This window comes from Chelmon rostratus, chromosome 9 (assembly GCF_017976325.1).
Source record: "Chelmon rostratus isolate fCheRos1 chromosome 9, fCheRos1.pri, whole genome shotgun sequence".
NCBI lineage: Eukaryota > Metazoa > Chordata > Actinopteri > Chaetodontiformes > Chaetodontidae > Chelmon > Chelmon rostratus.
This window is the reverse complement of record NC_055666.1, coordinates 22,306,367-22,323,514: the sequence shown is the minus strand read 5'-3', so window position 1 is coordinate 22,323,514 and position 17,148 is coordinate 22,306,367. Positions and strand designations below refer to the sequence as shown.

Genomic DNA, 17,148 nt, shown 5'->3' with positions numbered 1-17,148 from the left:
GCACAACATGAATGAAGAAAACCCTCACAGAGCATAATGGAGTTTGTAGAAAATGTAAGAGAGTAATTTATGAAGTACAAACTGAGTATTTTAAAGAAATAAACATGAAATATTTAAGTAATTAATCAATTTTATGAAAATCTGTCAAATTCAGCAACTTAAACAGAACAAACTTGAATGTACAGATTCACATTTTCACACCTTCAATCTGTATTAGTGCAATATCAACATGATCATTCATGACAATGAGCCAACAATAACCAATAGTGTGCAGACAAAGACGCAAAACAGGCTTTTGTCAGTAAACCTAAAAGCTGTAATTTTCCCACAACCAGATGTAAGTCAGATTTTGAACTAGAATCTCATGTATTAAGATATATTTGAAATGCTATGACGATTTTGCATGTTGCAAAAAATACAACTGTGGCAGTGTGAACCAAACAGCTGTTTAAAAATCTCCACCATGGAATAATTTCATTAACGGGACTTCTTGAAGTACATTTCGTATGTGCTGTGTGATATGGGAAAAGCACATCAAGCTACGTACTAAAGCTAAATAAACTGTGTTTGTGCAGCATGAAACCAACGTGTTTAATCACCAACAACAAACTGATGACTGTTGACTACATTAATCCTCTATTCCACACACATCTATAAGTGACCATATATCCATAATTCATGTCACCCAATGAAATGCATAGCGTCAGTAAAGCGGTTAGACACATAACTGCTTCTTATATTGTTTTGTAAGTAGAAATTATGGACAGAAAATGTGTATTACTTTTATTAATGATACCAAAATTTGTAAATGTACTAAAACTCAATGACAGATCCTCTATAGATGGATGACTACTATGGATTAATTATTCTTACATAATTCATAGTAATGTCATTCATCTACCACAAATGCAAAAAATAGCTGTGGCAACGCTTCCAAGTGTCATAAATTTAAAACATATCTTAAAATAACAATATGCAGGTCAATCCCTGCTTATTAACTTGACACCTGAGAATGAAAATTTGTCTTTGTATGATCTGTCTCAGGCGGTGGATGTACTTTTCAGCTTTGCCACACTCTTTGTCTCTGAAGCTCCTGCAATGACATGATTTTCTGCAGCACTGCTCCCCCTAGTGGAGCCACCCTTCTACTGCGTTTACAAGAAAACTAATAAATTGTTAAACTTAGACTTTGCACAAGCAGAACTGGCTGTTTCTCGATATTCCTCTTCTTGGATTTGTAGAACACAAACACAGTATGGTGCTTTCAACGAGTCTGCAGAGCTGTAGATTTCATAGATTTCAACAACCAGATCAGGGAAATCTCTCGCTATATGTCTCCAAATATCAGCTGTGTTTTAAAGAGCAATGCTGCAACTGATCATTAAGCCACATTTTCCAGTTCAAGCTCTCCTTGAAACAGCCCAATTAGTGATGAGTGCTGATCCCCCTGCCACCGGGCTCTGCAGCAGTTAAACCTGCTTCCTTAATGAGCCAAAAGGTGGATGAGGAACACACAGAGGCAATAAAATCAATCGGTTCTCCATCACTTTGCTCGCTCATGTTTTTCTTTCACATAAAGCCACACCACCTACAGATTAACACTATATATGCTCAATTAAATATTTCTGATGTGTGGCCTATAGTTTATGCTGCCTCTTTAGCTCTTTATGTAACATAATTACCCTTTATCAAATGTGATTTTCTCCCTGTCCAGCCCATTAACTAAGTACATGCACTCAAGTACTCAGGTACTTGTGCTTTTACTAGAATATTTTCATTTTAATGCTACTTTATATTATACTACACCAGAGGGAAATATTCAACTTTTACTTCACAGCTACTTTTCAGATTTTGCAAATAAAACACATCAGTTTATAGATTAGTAACTAACTAAACATGTGAAAAGTAGTTGAAGTCAACATTTAATGAATAATAATGTTCAAAACATTTAATTATACAACACTTGCTGGGGTTATTCTGCAAAATGTAGTACTTTAATACACAAAGTACACTTTGATGCCAATGCTTCTGTAGTTTTTTTGTAAGTAAACTTGTAAATACAGGACATGTGGTATTGCTGTTTTACTTGCAGTAAGTCAGTGATCTGAATTTTCCCTCCACTGGATTTTTACATCATCAAGCTTCTGTGCTATTTACCCCAGCAGACATATTGCATGCAATATGCTGCCACTGAAGCTTATTCTCCCTTTGAGAACCTCTGAAGTCACTTTGGTTAAAGCTAAATGCCTAAAGTGAACGTGGGCCGGTGGCTGTGGGTGTTCTGAGGGCCCCTGCAGTACACTAACTTGTCAGGGCAGGACAGAGCTCTGGGGTGGGTAAATCTGCCTCCAGTGCCCCGGGGATGAGGGATTACCCTGGGCTATTTGGCTGCTTCCAAACAGGTGAGGAGCCAGGTTAGACATGACAGACTTTGCTGGGGTGTCCAGGGCTTAGGGATATTACTTTAAAAGCATCTTGGTGGGTGTTCCCGGTGCTCTCCCCCGTCTCCTCTCGTTGTTTGTTTGTCAGTCATTAAAGATCAGGCACTTTGTGTGGGTAGTAGTTCTTAATCCGAATGGTAGTGATTATAGGGGCGGTCAATAGAAGCTAATTGTGTGCACCCTGGAGTTAATAACACAAACATAATCAGCCGGCTTTAAATGATGAAGTCACCTTGTCTTGTGTTGCTTTCTTATCTTATTTCTCATGAATAAAAACACAGCTCGCCAATGAAACAGCCTTCTGATAAAAAAAAAAAAAAAGAGTTTGTTGGGAGGAACATCATCATTTTTGAGCAGCGAGGATGATCAACCGGCATTATCACAGGGCCCACTCCTCAAACATAAACCCTATCTAGGCTGGGGACTTTGTGTGCCTTAATAAAGTCCTAATCACTGTGGAAGCATTGTTTATTTTCTGTTGCACTGGCCCTGGGGCCACACAAATTTAAACCCTCTGGCACTGTGGCTTTCCCTCAAAGCCTCACATATCCGCTAAATACCATCAGAGATCTGAGACTTTTCCTCCACCGACCCTCATTAATGTTTGTGCGGGTGACCTGACTCGGCCTCTCCCGCCAGTTTCTTTCACTAACGGAGAATCAGCCGTGCTTTTGCGATGTGAAAATTATGTTTATTTCACAGGAGCAGGAAATATTCGTTACCTGTTGTCAAGACGCTGTGGCTCGGATGCTTGCGCTCTTTGCTTTAGTGTTAGTAGTTTAGGATTTGTCACTTGTTTTGCTGTTACTCAAACTAGTCTGGTTAAGAGCAGTCGTTTAATTCTGAAAAATACAAGAGGAATATCTGAAAAATGTCAATGTAAAGCTAGAGTTCTGTCAAAATACAGAGTACATAAGCACTGGAATAATAGACAAAGTATAGTTTTGATTAACAAGCTAAATTCAAGTAAACACGGCAATCTGGTCTTTTTTGTTGTACTAACTCTAAAAAGTTCTGCGTATTTGTGGTGGCAAACAAATGTTTTAAAAAGATTTGATAGTATAAGCTTGGAGTATTTATTATGTGGATGTGTGGATCTTGGTCATTGTGGATATCACAACACCATCTAGTGGATCTTGTTGTTTTTACAGCCCCAGCCGTCGCTCCTCTGCCCTAAATGAAGGGCAGTCAACGGGGTGCCTGGAAATAAGTCAATACCGGATCGTTTTAAGAATAATATCAGGCCATGGGTGTCACTTTATAAGGTGGACATCTCAATAAGGAGCAAAAACACCCCATCCCAATTATCATTGACTGTCACTGATATTCATATCAAGGCCAGATTTTCCCCGTTTGCTCAGGGAACATCCCATTCAAGCAAATGTGTTTGCTCATACTCTCAAGACATGTGGGCTGAGGAATGAAATATCAAACAGGACAACTGTTTAATGGGATGCATGCACGCCCACACAGCCACACACACACACACAATTCCACATGCATTCAAACACAAGCAAGTGAATCTGTGAGCACACACTTACTGACACTCCATACCTCAGCCGCCTAAATGATAATTAGTCCTCTATCGTGCCTGCTGCATGATCAATGACAGCACTGTAGGTTTTGCATTAATAATTTGTGAAGCGGAGAGAGTGACAGAGAGAAGCGGGAGATGTGTCCTGTTGTGTTCTGGGACAGGGGAAGGCTAGATTACCCGTGTGCCAGGGGAATCTAATGCAATTACGAGTGTTTGCTTACACCATGTGTCCCCTTCCGTCTGCGCAGCGGCATCGGGACTGCACCCGCCACCATACTCCCATTCAGCTCTCTTGTTTGTTTTCAGTATTTACGCCACCCCAATCCCCCCCCCTCCTCCTCCTCCTCCTCCTCCTCCTCCTCCTCACCACCACCTCCACCCCCCCCTCATTTGCCCCTGCCTTCAATATCACTAATTAAAGTAAACCAATAAGGTTGGGGGAGGGACCAGATTGAACTCTACCGGCAACTCAGAAGTCAAAAGAGACATTGAGTGGGGGGGTGTTTTTTTTATGTGTGTGTGTGTGTGTCAGGGGTGGGGTGGGGGGTGCTGGAAATGCATTATTTATAATGCAAGAAAGAAGGCCACATAGGGAGAGAGGAGGTTTGTTTAAGAGATTAGCGATGGCCTGCTTATTAGCTTTAGCTCTCATTCCCAGTCATTTGCCTATTCTTCAAGACTCACATGCCATCCACAAAGAAGTAGCCAGATTATTGATTAAAATCCAATTTGACTTTTTTCTTTTAGTTTTAAGCTTATTATGGGTCCACATGAATGCATCTGTCAGCAGCAGAGTGAAGGAAATAGATAGATAGATAGATAGATAGATAGATAGATAGATAGATAGATAGATAGATAGAATGCCCTTTGCACTATATCTAGCAGGGCAGCCCTAGTTTGACTTTCTTATTTTGGCTATACCCTGGGACACGGATGACATTTAATTTTTGTGTATTTAGTGCCAAGAATGATATTAAGATAATCTGCCCTTGCTCCTGTTTGCTCTTAGGGATTTGGGAAGTATAGGCAAACATGAAGCACACAGAGACTCCAGCTAAGATGAGGGGCGACGGAGAGACTTTTGGTAAAGCGACGTAGCTGAGGTGGTGGCAGCGGAGCTGTTGGCTTTCTCAGTGTGAGGTTGTGGGAATATTGTTCATGTCCAAACCTCCCCGGTTGGGATTACATATTTGATGTTAAATCCGTTGCTAAAGTTTAAATCTGTGTGTTTTGCTGGCAGCAAAGTTGACCTTACAATGTGAACCTTCTTGAAAACTAACTTCCCAAAGGCATTTGGGATTTCTGATGCTCTGCTAATACGAGATTAGTAAGAAGTGGGGTCTCACTTCAGGGAAATAAACATTGGGATCACAAAATGTAACTGACGTATTATTTATTTTTAATAATTTATTTTTAAAATTGTAATATATTGTTGAATTGTTTTGGTTTTGGTTTGACTGTATTGTGCCCTTGAACCCCAGATTTACCTGCAAACATAATTACCAAGTCACTGTAGACTTTATGGCTATTGCACATTAACCCACTATTTGGCCTTAGTGTTGCACACTAAAATTGGCCCTTTACAGGTGACATGACTGCACTTTGTACTGGGTCATATTATCATGCATGTATGTTAAATGTAACAATTGTACACAAAGATATATAGCACTGCTGTTTATTTCTTATATCTTGTTTTCACTATTTCTTGTATATACCTGTTTATTTACATTTTGTGTACTACACAAACACATAGATATCCCAGCTTCAACTGTTCCTCAGTAAGGCCTGTAAGCTGCACCACTGGGCTCATTACGGCTGCACATATAGTGTATGTTTGTACAGCTATTTGCACAATACACAAATCATACTGTATATACATTACAGCCTAAGCATTCTTCATAATTAGTTGTGTATGTTCATTATCTGTTTCCCACCTCTTTAGACTTTTTTCTTGTTTGTCTGTCTAATGCAACGTGTAACTCCCACAAGATAATATATAAACATATTTATATAAACATGCCAACTGTCTTTTGACATACAGCCTGGCTGCTACTGTAGGAAGTAAGCAAGTTAGCCAGTCATGATGAGCAGATAATGGCAAAGTTTAATCCACTCCTTTGCTCTTGTGTCGTAATTTTCATAAAGTCTACAAAAAACAAGCAAAATAACCTTCCAAACTCTTCTTAGAAATTTATGCACGACACATCAACATACAGACAAATGAAAAGTTTCACAGACCTGCTGGTGCCTTGTTACGGTTGCTGAGCTATGATTGGACAGTCCCTGTCAGGAGGCAGGGTTTAACTAAGGGTCAATTGTCAACCAGGAAATGCTGGCCACATATTAACTTTTTGCCGACAGTGGCTGTCAAGGTCCATTTCTTTACTGACATGCCCTGTTCTTGGCATCTTTTGTTGTGTTCAAATAAAGAAAAAGTGATTAAAAGCTTCCAATTAGTTTAATTATTATGTCCACAACTAGTGAGTCTTAATTAGTGCTTGATGCCAGCAATATAAACTCTTCTGAAAGGTAATAACTGAATAAGTCCTTATCAATGATTTTTTTTTTATTTCTTATTTACTGGCTAAGAGTTCCAGCTATACACTTAGAATATGCATCACTTCTATGCTGCCTGCCAATGTATAACAGAAAACTGTGGGATGCTCGGGAATGAGTAATGGGCCCAGGCACTTATAATGGATCATTTCAGGTTTCTTTTCCTTTCACCGCAATTACAAGCCAAAGAAAAGTGTTTCAACTGTGTTCAGTTAGAAGTGTATTTTTTGGGATTGGCCCAATCCCTTTGTGGCCTGGCAGCGGGCCAAGGAGCAGTGATTTGGGAGCCTCATCTTTGGACAACAGTGAGTTGTCAGGAGCAGAAGGAGAAAAACAGAATGATGTACTTTACTGTGGCGGTATAACAAGGTAACTATGACTCACCACACACTCATTTGGACTTTTCTTGTCCTACCACAACCTTGAGACTCATTCGAAGCAACGCTGGAAGATATATCAAGCAAGACAGAAATGTAAGGACCCATACTGTAACAACTCAAGAGTCCTTTTCAGGGCCAAGAACAACAAGTGCAAAAACATTTTTCTCTTTTCAGTGGTTCAAGGAGAAGTTGGTCTAAGTAATAAGAAGTACAATTAATTATTACTATTATTATAAGAAACATTTTTAGATTACATTAGTATTTTAGCCATTTATCTGTCACTCTCATCCAAAGCAATTTAAAATGAGAATAGCAGCAGAATAAGTTTCTGCAGCGACAGCTACAATCAGGCTCACATGCTTTATTACTTGTTATGGCATCATATAGTAACACAATGGTAGTTTATCCTGTTTGTATTTATTATTTTTATCATGTTATTGTTATTATTTTTGGTAGTAGTAGTAATAATAATAATAATCAAACCATTTCTCTGCTCCAGACCTAGAGCAAGTGATTTGTCTTCATTTAATCTGTCTGGATTATTAAAGTCATCTGCCATTGATCCAAAATGCAGCTACAAGGCTGTTTACTGAATGTAAGAGAGAGGGGCATATCATTTTGGGGGCTTCCAGCTGTTTCCAGAACACAGTTCAAAATTGTATTTGTTAATTAATAGGGCATGACAAGACTAAAAACTACACTCCTGACCTATGTGGGTAAACACTTAGGCCTGCAGGAAGATCTCTTCTTGCAGTTTCTGAGGTCTGAACTTGCTACTATAGGTGCATAGAATGAATTGTCATTTACAACCTGCACTGCTACTTCTGCATTTTCTTTTAAATAACTTTAATACTATGTTGTAACTACAACATCAAATCACCCCCCCCTTTGGCTCAGGAGGTAGAACGGATCGTGCATCCATCAGAAGGCCGGTACATCGATCTCCAACTCCCTCCGTCGACCTGTCAAAGTGTCCTTGGGTAAGATACTGAACCCAAATTGCTCTTGATGGCTGTGTGTGTGTGTGTGTGTGTGTGTGTGAATGGGTAAATTTGGCATTTGTTATAAGGTGCTTTGAGTGGTCGGTAGACTAGAGGAGCTCTATTTAAATGCAGTCAGTTTATTATATTTTATAGCACATAGTAATACCTAAAAAGGAGCAGCAGCAGACGACATTCTTGATGAACAGCTTCTCTGAACGTGCACACATTCTTATTGTATCATGTATAGACTATTGTTGATTGTTCCATATTGGAACACAACCAGCAATTTCATACCAATTATATTCTTACAACCACACACACACACACACACACACACACACACAAACCCCTTACCAAACATTCCCAGGAATTAGCCGAGCCCCACGTGGCTGCCGAAAACAGGGGAGCAGTAAACTGAGCAGGTTTGGGAGGCAGCTAAATCTCCCAGTACTTTCCTCACGCTTGTGAACTTCTTCTCAGGGATTAGGGGGTAAACACACAGGGTCTGAGAGAAATATCTCCCCCTACCTCCAGCCCATAACCACATGAAATGGCTCTGTTGACTCACTGTTGGCACGTTGAAAAAAAGCATTGTGGCAGAGGGGATGTGCAGGGCTGGGTCCAAGTCTGTCGTGGATGAGTTCTGTCAAGTCCACAAGGTCAAATGTTCAACGATGTGGTTATTGTACCTTTTTTGGGGCATTATATTCAATATTTACCTTGTATGACAACAATGATTAAATGCAAGAGTACGAACACATCTGCAGTTCTGCCATGTGACAACCAGGGCATGAAACTTACCTTTAATCAAAATATTATATTGTACAATGTCTTTGCTAAGGATGCTATTTTTGAACCAGGTCATTTATGACAGATTCAAAAGATCTAAAATAAGACAAACTACACTATCCATCCCAGTGTGTGACTCCTTCCCACACAGGCTAGAAACGTTTTGTGTGACCAGTAAAGGGAGAGACCAAACAAAGGAGTGCCATGATAGCACCTTAGAGCTAATCTCTCAATTACTACTTTACTGCTGCTGTCAGACAAAACACAACAAAAGCTTAGAGCTGTCACGCATCCCTTTATGTGTGTGTGTTTTTGTGTGTCTCTTTGGTAATAGCCATGTGTGGTCTGTCTAATCCTGTTCTTTGTTGTCTATTTCTGTTGCAACTTAACTGTAAAACACTGACACAATATGATTGACAGGTTACAAAATACAAAACATATGGTACTGCAGGGCACAATGAGCGGAGCGTGATACAGTCATTTACGGGGTATTGTATTACAACAAGGCCTCTGAAGTGCACTTTTGTGTTGTATTTATTCATGAGGAGTGCCAACAAAATGTCTATTGTAAGGTTTTGGAAAAGTAGCCAATGTATCTCCCGCTATCTGTGTTTTTTTTCTCTCGTGCACAAGTTTGCATTTCTGGAGGGACTACATTTGAAACACTGTAAAAGTAGACCACTGTTATAATGTCAAAATGCTTTGATATCAAGCTTGGAACATGGCGGCTTTTCAGTTATTCTAAAAATATGAAAATGTTAGAGGTAAAATAATCTTTCACTGGACGACAATACCCTACTGTGTCAGATCTGTGCACCACTGCAGCGGAAAACTACTTGCCCCTGAAAGACACTCCAGTAAGCACTGCATTGTGCTGGCCTCTGGTGAAGCTGGGTATATTCCACTGACACAGAAGCTAAAGCTAACCGTGTCAGAGAAAGGCTGGGGATGTCACAGGCAATGCCTGGCATTAGCCGTATAATGGCCAGGATTTGCTGATAAAACAGGGGCCTCACATTGGCAGTCTTCAGTGACTTAAGTGGGCCGTTCTTCCATAGCCGTTGGGGCTATACAGTATATCCATCGCTCTATCTCTCTGTCTATCTCACTATGTGTCTTTCAGGCGGGCTTTCCCCTCTAGCTCATTTCTCAGAGATGTTCATACAGTAGTTTCTCTGACTGATTAGTATGCCTTTGTATTTTACGTCCAAAAAATGGCAGACAAGAGTGAGTGTCTTAGTAGAAAAAGTGCAGCCATCATTAATTTCATTATTTACATCAAAATGTCCTCTTTGAAAAAAGACAGTTAGTTGCTACGGGCTAACCGCAGGTGCAGCATGCAGACAACTATGAAAACTAAAGAGTGTCTAAGGATTACATGAAATTAGAGTAAATGAACAACATTTAGGTCCCCCAGACGGAATCGCTCTTGCTCAAGGTGTGTCAGACTTGATTGTCTTGTCTGGTCAGAAACATTGTGATCATTGCTGGATGTCGGCCAGAAGAACGTGAGAAACACAGTTCACAGACTATTCTCTTCAGCAAATAAACCAGCCTTTCTTAATGCTCGCTTTGGATTCTCACCACAGTTGTTTTCACAGAGAGCAACGGCCAGAATGTGGGAGTGAGCATGACTAACATCAGGTACAAGATAGATGTCCTAAATTATTAATGGACAGTAGTGGAGAACATATACTGAATCAGTGCTGTGCAAAGGCAGCTCTTCTTCTATATGCACTGAGTGAGCAGTATCATGTCTAGCTCCTGGTAGAGGATGCACTGTATGTATTTGCCACTTGAATCAATTACAATGTGTGCAAATGGGTACTGGTGTTTTACATTCTGTGTTGTCTGGAACAATAAAAACACTATCGTTGTTAAAACAGGATGTTTTCCACCTATTATTTTTATGTTCTCATCATATTTAATGTGCCATCATCTGCCTGTCACACAGGGAAAAAAAAGCTTAATAAATAGGAGGAAATCTCTTGATCCCAATCTAAATATTGTGAAAGGCAAGGCAGCATTTTTTTCACATTTCTTTTCCCAGACATGTCGTTATTTGTGTGATGGCATTTACCTCATCTGGCATTTCTGTTGTTTGTCAATTATCTTCATGGAGACTCAGGTCTGACTGAGTTGTTGCAGTGAAGTGATGGCAGCAGGAGGTAAAAAAAAAAAAAAAAGAAAGAGAAAAGCAGCAGAAAGAAAGATGTAAATATGATTTCCAGGTTTGCAAATGTTAGCTGTCTCTATACAGCTCCACTCCACTTCATGCCAAAGTTTCCTATCCAGTGGGTATCTGCAGAAATGTTGCACAGATGTATGTGAAACGTGACAAAGATGGACAGTTAAGACTTTCAAAAATGTGTACAATGCTGTGTGGAAATTCAGGTAGCATGTCCACCCTGTATCAGTTGCACGATGCTGTGACAATTCCAGAGGTAGTAGAGTTCAAACGCAAAGAGAAAAAAGAGGTAGGAGACTTATGGTCATCACTTTGGATAGTCTTCCCATATATGAGGCACACACATGCCCCAAAGAGAGCCTTATAAATCTCTGAGCATGTCCCACATTCATTGATGAGTGTGCCCAGTCACATAACCACCTGTCAAAACGTGTCTTCCTCTTCCTTTTGATCATCATTCTGCTTCCTATTTCTCGAAAACTCTCTTTACTTTGAGATTCTTTGGAAGATGGAGGAGGAGGAGGAGGAGGGGGGCTTCTAAGCTGTATAATCTATGATTGATAGCACACAGGCAGAGGAGACCAACATAAGAGGAAGAGCACCAATTAATTTTCCGTTTTAAATAAAGATGGAAAAGCGGGGGGGGACGCCAGGGGTATTCATTTGATCTGAATGGAACTTCAATAAAACAAATTCCTTCGACAGCTATTTCAGTTCCTCACCGGGACGCATTCCCCAAACAACCTTTTGTCTTCTGCCCTGACAGCCCACAACTGTCATTTTAGCCCCTCTCGACGGCTCCCTTTTAAATCAATATATAATATTACCGCGGATGAAATTTGGTAAGCCTGACCACATGAAGCAGATACGCCTCCATGACTGATGACAGATTCAGCCATTTGGTTCCTCTGTCTTTTACCCCGTCTTCTATACAAGGGTATTTAATTCCAACTATCACTTCACATTGCTATCAGGACCAGAATCACTGTAGCTGCCAAGTGTGACAGATGTACAGAGAATTTGTCTTGATGTTCCTGCAGACGCTGTATATATCTATGAATTACATTCGGTATCATTTTACACCAGTGCACTGATCATTCTGTGGTGTTTCTCCCTTTTGATCAAGTCTGTGATAGACGAGAAAAAACATCAGAATTTAATCTGAATGAAAATACACAATCCTTTGCAGATAGAAAATGTCTTTATAAAGTTAGATGGCGTTCATGGATGCAAACACAGCTTTTACATGACATAAGACTGCCATCTAGTGGCCAAGAAGGGTACTTTCTACAAGTCAAGCAGGGAAAACATTTTAATTATCTTTTAAGAAAAACAGCATAAACAGTTTGAGAAAAAACACTGCACAGTTAAACAAAAAATATCATTAAATGACACTGAATGTCCACACTTCGGGTTAAGCCTCCTCTTGCCACAGACTGATCACAGTACGGATGCTGAAAAAAGAAGAAAAAATATTAGAATAGCTGAAGTCAACCTAATATATAAAGTAAAGCATATGACTGCAACAATGAATTAATCGATTCGTTGATAAACAGAATAACTAAATAATAGGTGGTTGTAGCCCTAATAGGCATAAACAAAACATAATATAGAATAATATATACAGTACAGTTATATCACACACATATACTTCTGAAACGTTATCAGTTTGTACAATTCTTGATATTTTTGTAAGAATTAATCAAAGAGGGCCACTGCAGCAGCTTGACTTGCCAATGCTGGGTCAGGGTGCTAATATTGTTTATGATGACATTTTTCATGAAACAGGCCTTTTTGACAAGGTTTGTCTTGATTATTGTGCAGTAGACTGGGGGGGGGGGGGGGGTAAAGCTTACTAACTAGCAGCCACCTATAAATCTTACCTGTTCCCACTTTGCAAAGTGTGAAAGGCCTCATTGATTTGATCCAGCGGGAGGTTGTGGGTGATAAACTCATCCAGCTCCAGCTTGTTGTTCATGTACTCGTCCACCAGTTTAGGCACATCCTGCACACTCTTCCAACCTTCAGAGGAGGACAGCAAAGACATCACCTCAAGCCTTGAAAACTTGTGATTGGCATTTTTACTGTCTTTTAACTATCAATATTCTCCTCAATAACAAACACACATTATATTATTCCATTATATATATGTTGGGCACTGATGCTTTAGTTTTCAACATTTCTCAAAGTCTAACATCAAATGGGGCCCAGAAGTGCAACAGCTCATTTTACAGTTTTTATATTTTAGGGTGGATCCTTACTTGAACAAGTTAAGTTACTTACACTACCTTATCATTAACTTATCATGCCCGTTAGCATAAGCTGTTACTGAAGCATTACGAAAGACCAGTTTCTTCAGGAACCAACAGCCATAATAAAGTTCACCTCCAAAATAAGTCCCCTTCAAGGTGCGTCCCATCAGGATCTTTTCAACCTTGACGCTCATCGCCTCCGTCTCCGTCCACCCAGCGATGACACAGACTCCCCAGGCGTCTGCCGTAGACTCAAGCGCAGCAGTCTAGGACGACACAACACACCAGTTATACTCAAATATACATTTAAACAATGGTAAAGATTACAATTTTTTGTGTAATTGTGCCATGTTTTGTTTTTGCTGAACTTCTGATCAAACCTGTGTGCACACACTGCATTATAGGCCCACTCTGTAATGGTGGTGCACAGACTACTAGAGGATTCCTGCTTTTCAGATACATGAAATACTCAAAGGTCTAAAATTTTGAGCAAGACTTAGACACCCACCATGACAGCTGGATTTCCAACACACTCCAGAGCAAAGTCCACCCCTCCATCTGTCATCCCAACCAGAACCTCCTGGATGGGCTTGGCGTGATCTCTCGGGTCGACACATTCTGTGGCTCCAAGCGTTCGGGCTTTCTCAAACTTGTGAGGGTTGATGTCGACCCCGATGATGCTTTTCGCCCCAGCAGCCCGGCAGCCCATGACGGCGGCCAGCCCGACAGCTCCAAGCCCAAACACGGCACACGAGGAGTCTCTTTCGACCTGAGTGCAAACAACTTGAGCGTCAGTCAAGCAAAAGAGACATCTGAGAAGATCACTTCATCACGTTTACAGACAACTTTTATTCAGTGCATTTATAGTATAGAATTCAGTGTTTACAGTTTATTGTATAGAGAATAATATAGATCCAAAATCAAGCTGACGGGTGGGACTGAGAGAAAAAGGCACAGCTACAAATCCATCTGCTCCCTCAGCACCACGGACAGCACCATGGATTTATCGATACACAGCACAGTTTGACTGCTGATATTTCAGAGCCATGGTCGGAGCCTTAGACCCTTATTTACATAAACCTCAGTCTGATAAAGGATCAATGAGTCAGACAGACTAGACCAACATATTCAACTGAACAACCCCCCCCGCCTCTGCACTCTCTCCGATACGAGGGGATGGAACGGGAGGATGGCAGGGGGATGCATTTTTGGTCATTTAGCTAATAAGGCACCAACGACACCCCCCCTGATATCGCCCACTGCTTGCATTAGCCCATTTTATTCTCATGTAAGCTTGATTTTAATTAATTAGGTTTTCAAGCCGTATTGGCTTCTATTCGTTATTTGTCAAGGATTTTGCAAGTCTGATTTGAAAATCACCGTTTAAATAAAATACACAGTACATATCAAAAATTAATTTAACTTTACTTTACACTGACCTCGCTTAAATTTTCCATTAGCTGGAGTTATGCGCTATGCAAGAATGCTTTGCCGCTATTTTAGTTTTATTCATAGTTTCACTTTGTTTTCAAGAGTTTACCTTTACAACGCTACTGAGCAGTCCTTCAGAACAAGTTTGATCATTTCTATAAGTTGTGTTTGTTGTTACACATCTTTAGCTTTCCTACAGATCTTTAGTCATTTTAAGTCACAGACCACTGGATCCCAGTTTCGATTCTTCCCATCCACTCTTAGGCCAGCCAGAACGCACGACAAGTGTGCCAGATTTGTTCAGTATGCCTAACCATCATCACATGGTCAACTTTTAACCTATGTTAGTCTTGACATATAAATGTTTTGCTGAATTATTCCCTCATAAACAACATTAAACATGGTTAGTCATGATTGTAGAATGTGTGTAGAGTTACAAGTCACAAAAGTTTACGAGTGTGAGCTGAGCTATGCTCAAGTTTGAAGACGGGTGTTGTCCGACCCATGACTACTGAATACTCCTGTAACAATCTAGTCATGAGAACTGAGCACTCTGCATTACTCTGCACTTTACTGCTTTTTGCACTTCTGGTCAGATGGTAAGTGCATTTCATTGTCTCAGTGCTTGTGCCCTGTGCAATGAAACTAAAGATAAATAGATAGATAGATAATCTGGTTTTACGTGGTGGTCATGTTATCTACTGACATCTAGTGGTGAAAGCAAGTAACTACAGCTCTGCCACATACTATTAACACCACCAGGCAATAACAGGAAAATGTCAAATACAAGTTACAACAAAGATGTTTTCCTTCAGCTGTAATTTCATTTTTTTTACGATAAGCTCAACTGTTTAGAAATTATTATATTTCTAAATAAATCTTTGTACATTTGTTACATCTGCATCCCTCTTGATCTAAGGACAGGATCCACATGAGAGCCGATGAGAAATCAAGTCATGATTTGAATGATGACTCTGACATATCTGCATCCTCTTACCTTGCCTGTATTAACAGCAGCACCATAACCAGTGGAGACACCACAGCCCAGGAGACACACTTTATCCAGCGGTGCATCACTTCTGATCTTTGTCAGTGAGGTATCAGGAACCACTGTGTACTGGCAGAAAGAGCTGACGCCAAGAAACTGGAATACCTGCTGCCCCTTGCAAGATATCCTGCTTGTGCCATCAGCCAACACACCTGCTTGTGTATTTGCCCTAAAACCACAAAAAAAGAAACACTGAGTGTAAGCAAGAGAAAGTTTTCTTGTTTCCCTTCCCCATTAATCATCTCATGACCTCTCAAAAGTACCCTTTTGTTGGCCAGCCTCGAAGCTTAACCACCTGACTGTATGTAAGTTGTTCAAACTAGCTTCTGAGGAATTCTGATTTTTGTTGTAGCTGATCGAGGATAAGCTACAACAAAAGTGCTGCTTTGGCACGGTCCACTTACTTACGCAGGATTTTGAATGCAGGACTTTAACTTGCAATGGGGTACTTTTAAATGAATATACTCGTACTTTTACTCAAGTAAAAGTTGTAAATACTTCCACCACCATGTGTAAAGAGTGTAAACATGTGGCAATAAAATCACCAGTTCTTCCTGCAGTGATTTGTCTTAGGACTCAGACATCGTTCACATTCCCCACACTGTGGCAGAAAAAGAGGAATAACTGTATCACCTGCAGAAACAACAAAGAGCAGACAAACCATTTAAGTCACAGTTTAAGATTAATTACAGCCACGTATGCCGTGAGCTGTGCAATCTACCTGTTGAGAATTTGGTAACTTCTGGACCAACACTCTCCACCACCCCTGCTGCTTCATGGCCGAGAACTAACGGGAATGGTCTAATCTTCATCCCCTTTCCAGTCTCAAACAGGAATTCCCAGTCTGTGTGGCACACACCTGTGGCAACAACCTGCACAAAGAGGTAAGCTGCTGATTTCCAAGCAAAGCATCCGCTTTTCTTGCATTATAGACAATCTTTGGATGCTAACCTTTATGCGGACTTCATGGGCCTTTGGTGGGGCCACCTCCACATCCTCAATAGACAGAGGCTTCCCAGGCCCCCATGCAACAGCTGCCTTGCATCTGATTACCTGTGAGAGATATAGGCTGTGTGTTACACCGTGCTTTTAAGGCTGTCTCAAATAAGAAACTTGATAGGGAAAGTTGTACCAATTCTTTGTGGAATGATCTCTTAAACACGTTTTATACAATATGAGGAAGGAAATGTGGCTAAACTGGGCTTGATCCTGAAAGTCAAAATAGACAGACACAAGCAATCTCAGTTTCTACTTATAAAACAGTGAATATATCGTAAATTAAGCTTTTTCTAACATACCTGACCTGTTGTTGTCATTGTTGACAGAGGTTTACTGGTTATATTCCCTTCGATTGAACAAAATAGTTATATATTTACATATGCGTACATCATCAAGTCACACAAAGATAACTTTGTGCCATATTATATCAACAATTGCCCGAGTCTGTTATCATAACTGATTCATTTTAAGTTAACCAACTGACCAGCGTTGTTAAACGTATGTGCGGTAGATATCTGAATTTACGACACTTGCCGACACTGCT

The 17,148-nt window shown here is 40.3% G+C and overlaps 1 protein-coding gene across 1 annotated transcript; it reads right to left on the bottom strand.

The window, feature by feature from the left end:
• Window positions 1-12,102: 12,102 nt before the first annotated feature.
• zgc:77938 (uncharacterized protein LOC402939 homolog) lies at window positions 12,103-17,112 on the bottom strand. Its single transcript, XM_041943662.1, has 9 exons — window positions 16,904-17,112; window positions 16,557-16,658; window positions 16,327-16,477; window positions 16,151-16,238; window positions 15,555-15,774; window positions 13,635-13,895; window positions 13,260-13,392; window positions 12,758-12,896; window positions 12,103-12,328 (listed from the first exon to the last, which is right to left on the bottom strand). The coding sequence occupies exons 1-9, from the start codon at window positions 16,919-16,921 to the stop codon at window positions 12,289-12,291; spliced, it is 1,152 nt and encodes a 383-aa protein (XP_041799596.1). The 5' UTR covers window positions 16,922-17,112; the 3' UTR covers window positions 12,103-12,288.
• Window positions 17,113-17,148: the final 36 nt, after the last annotated feature.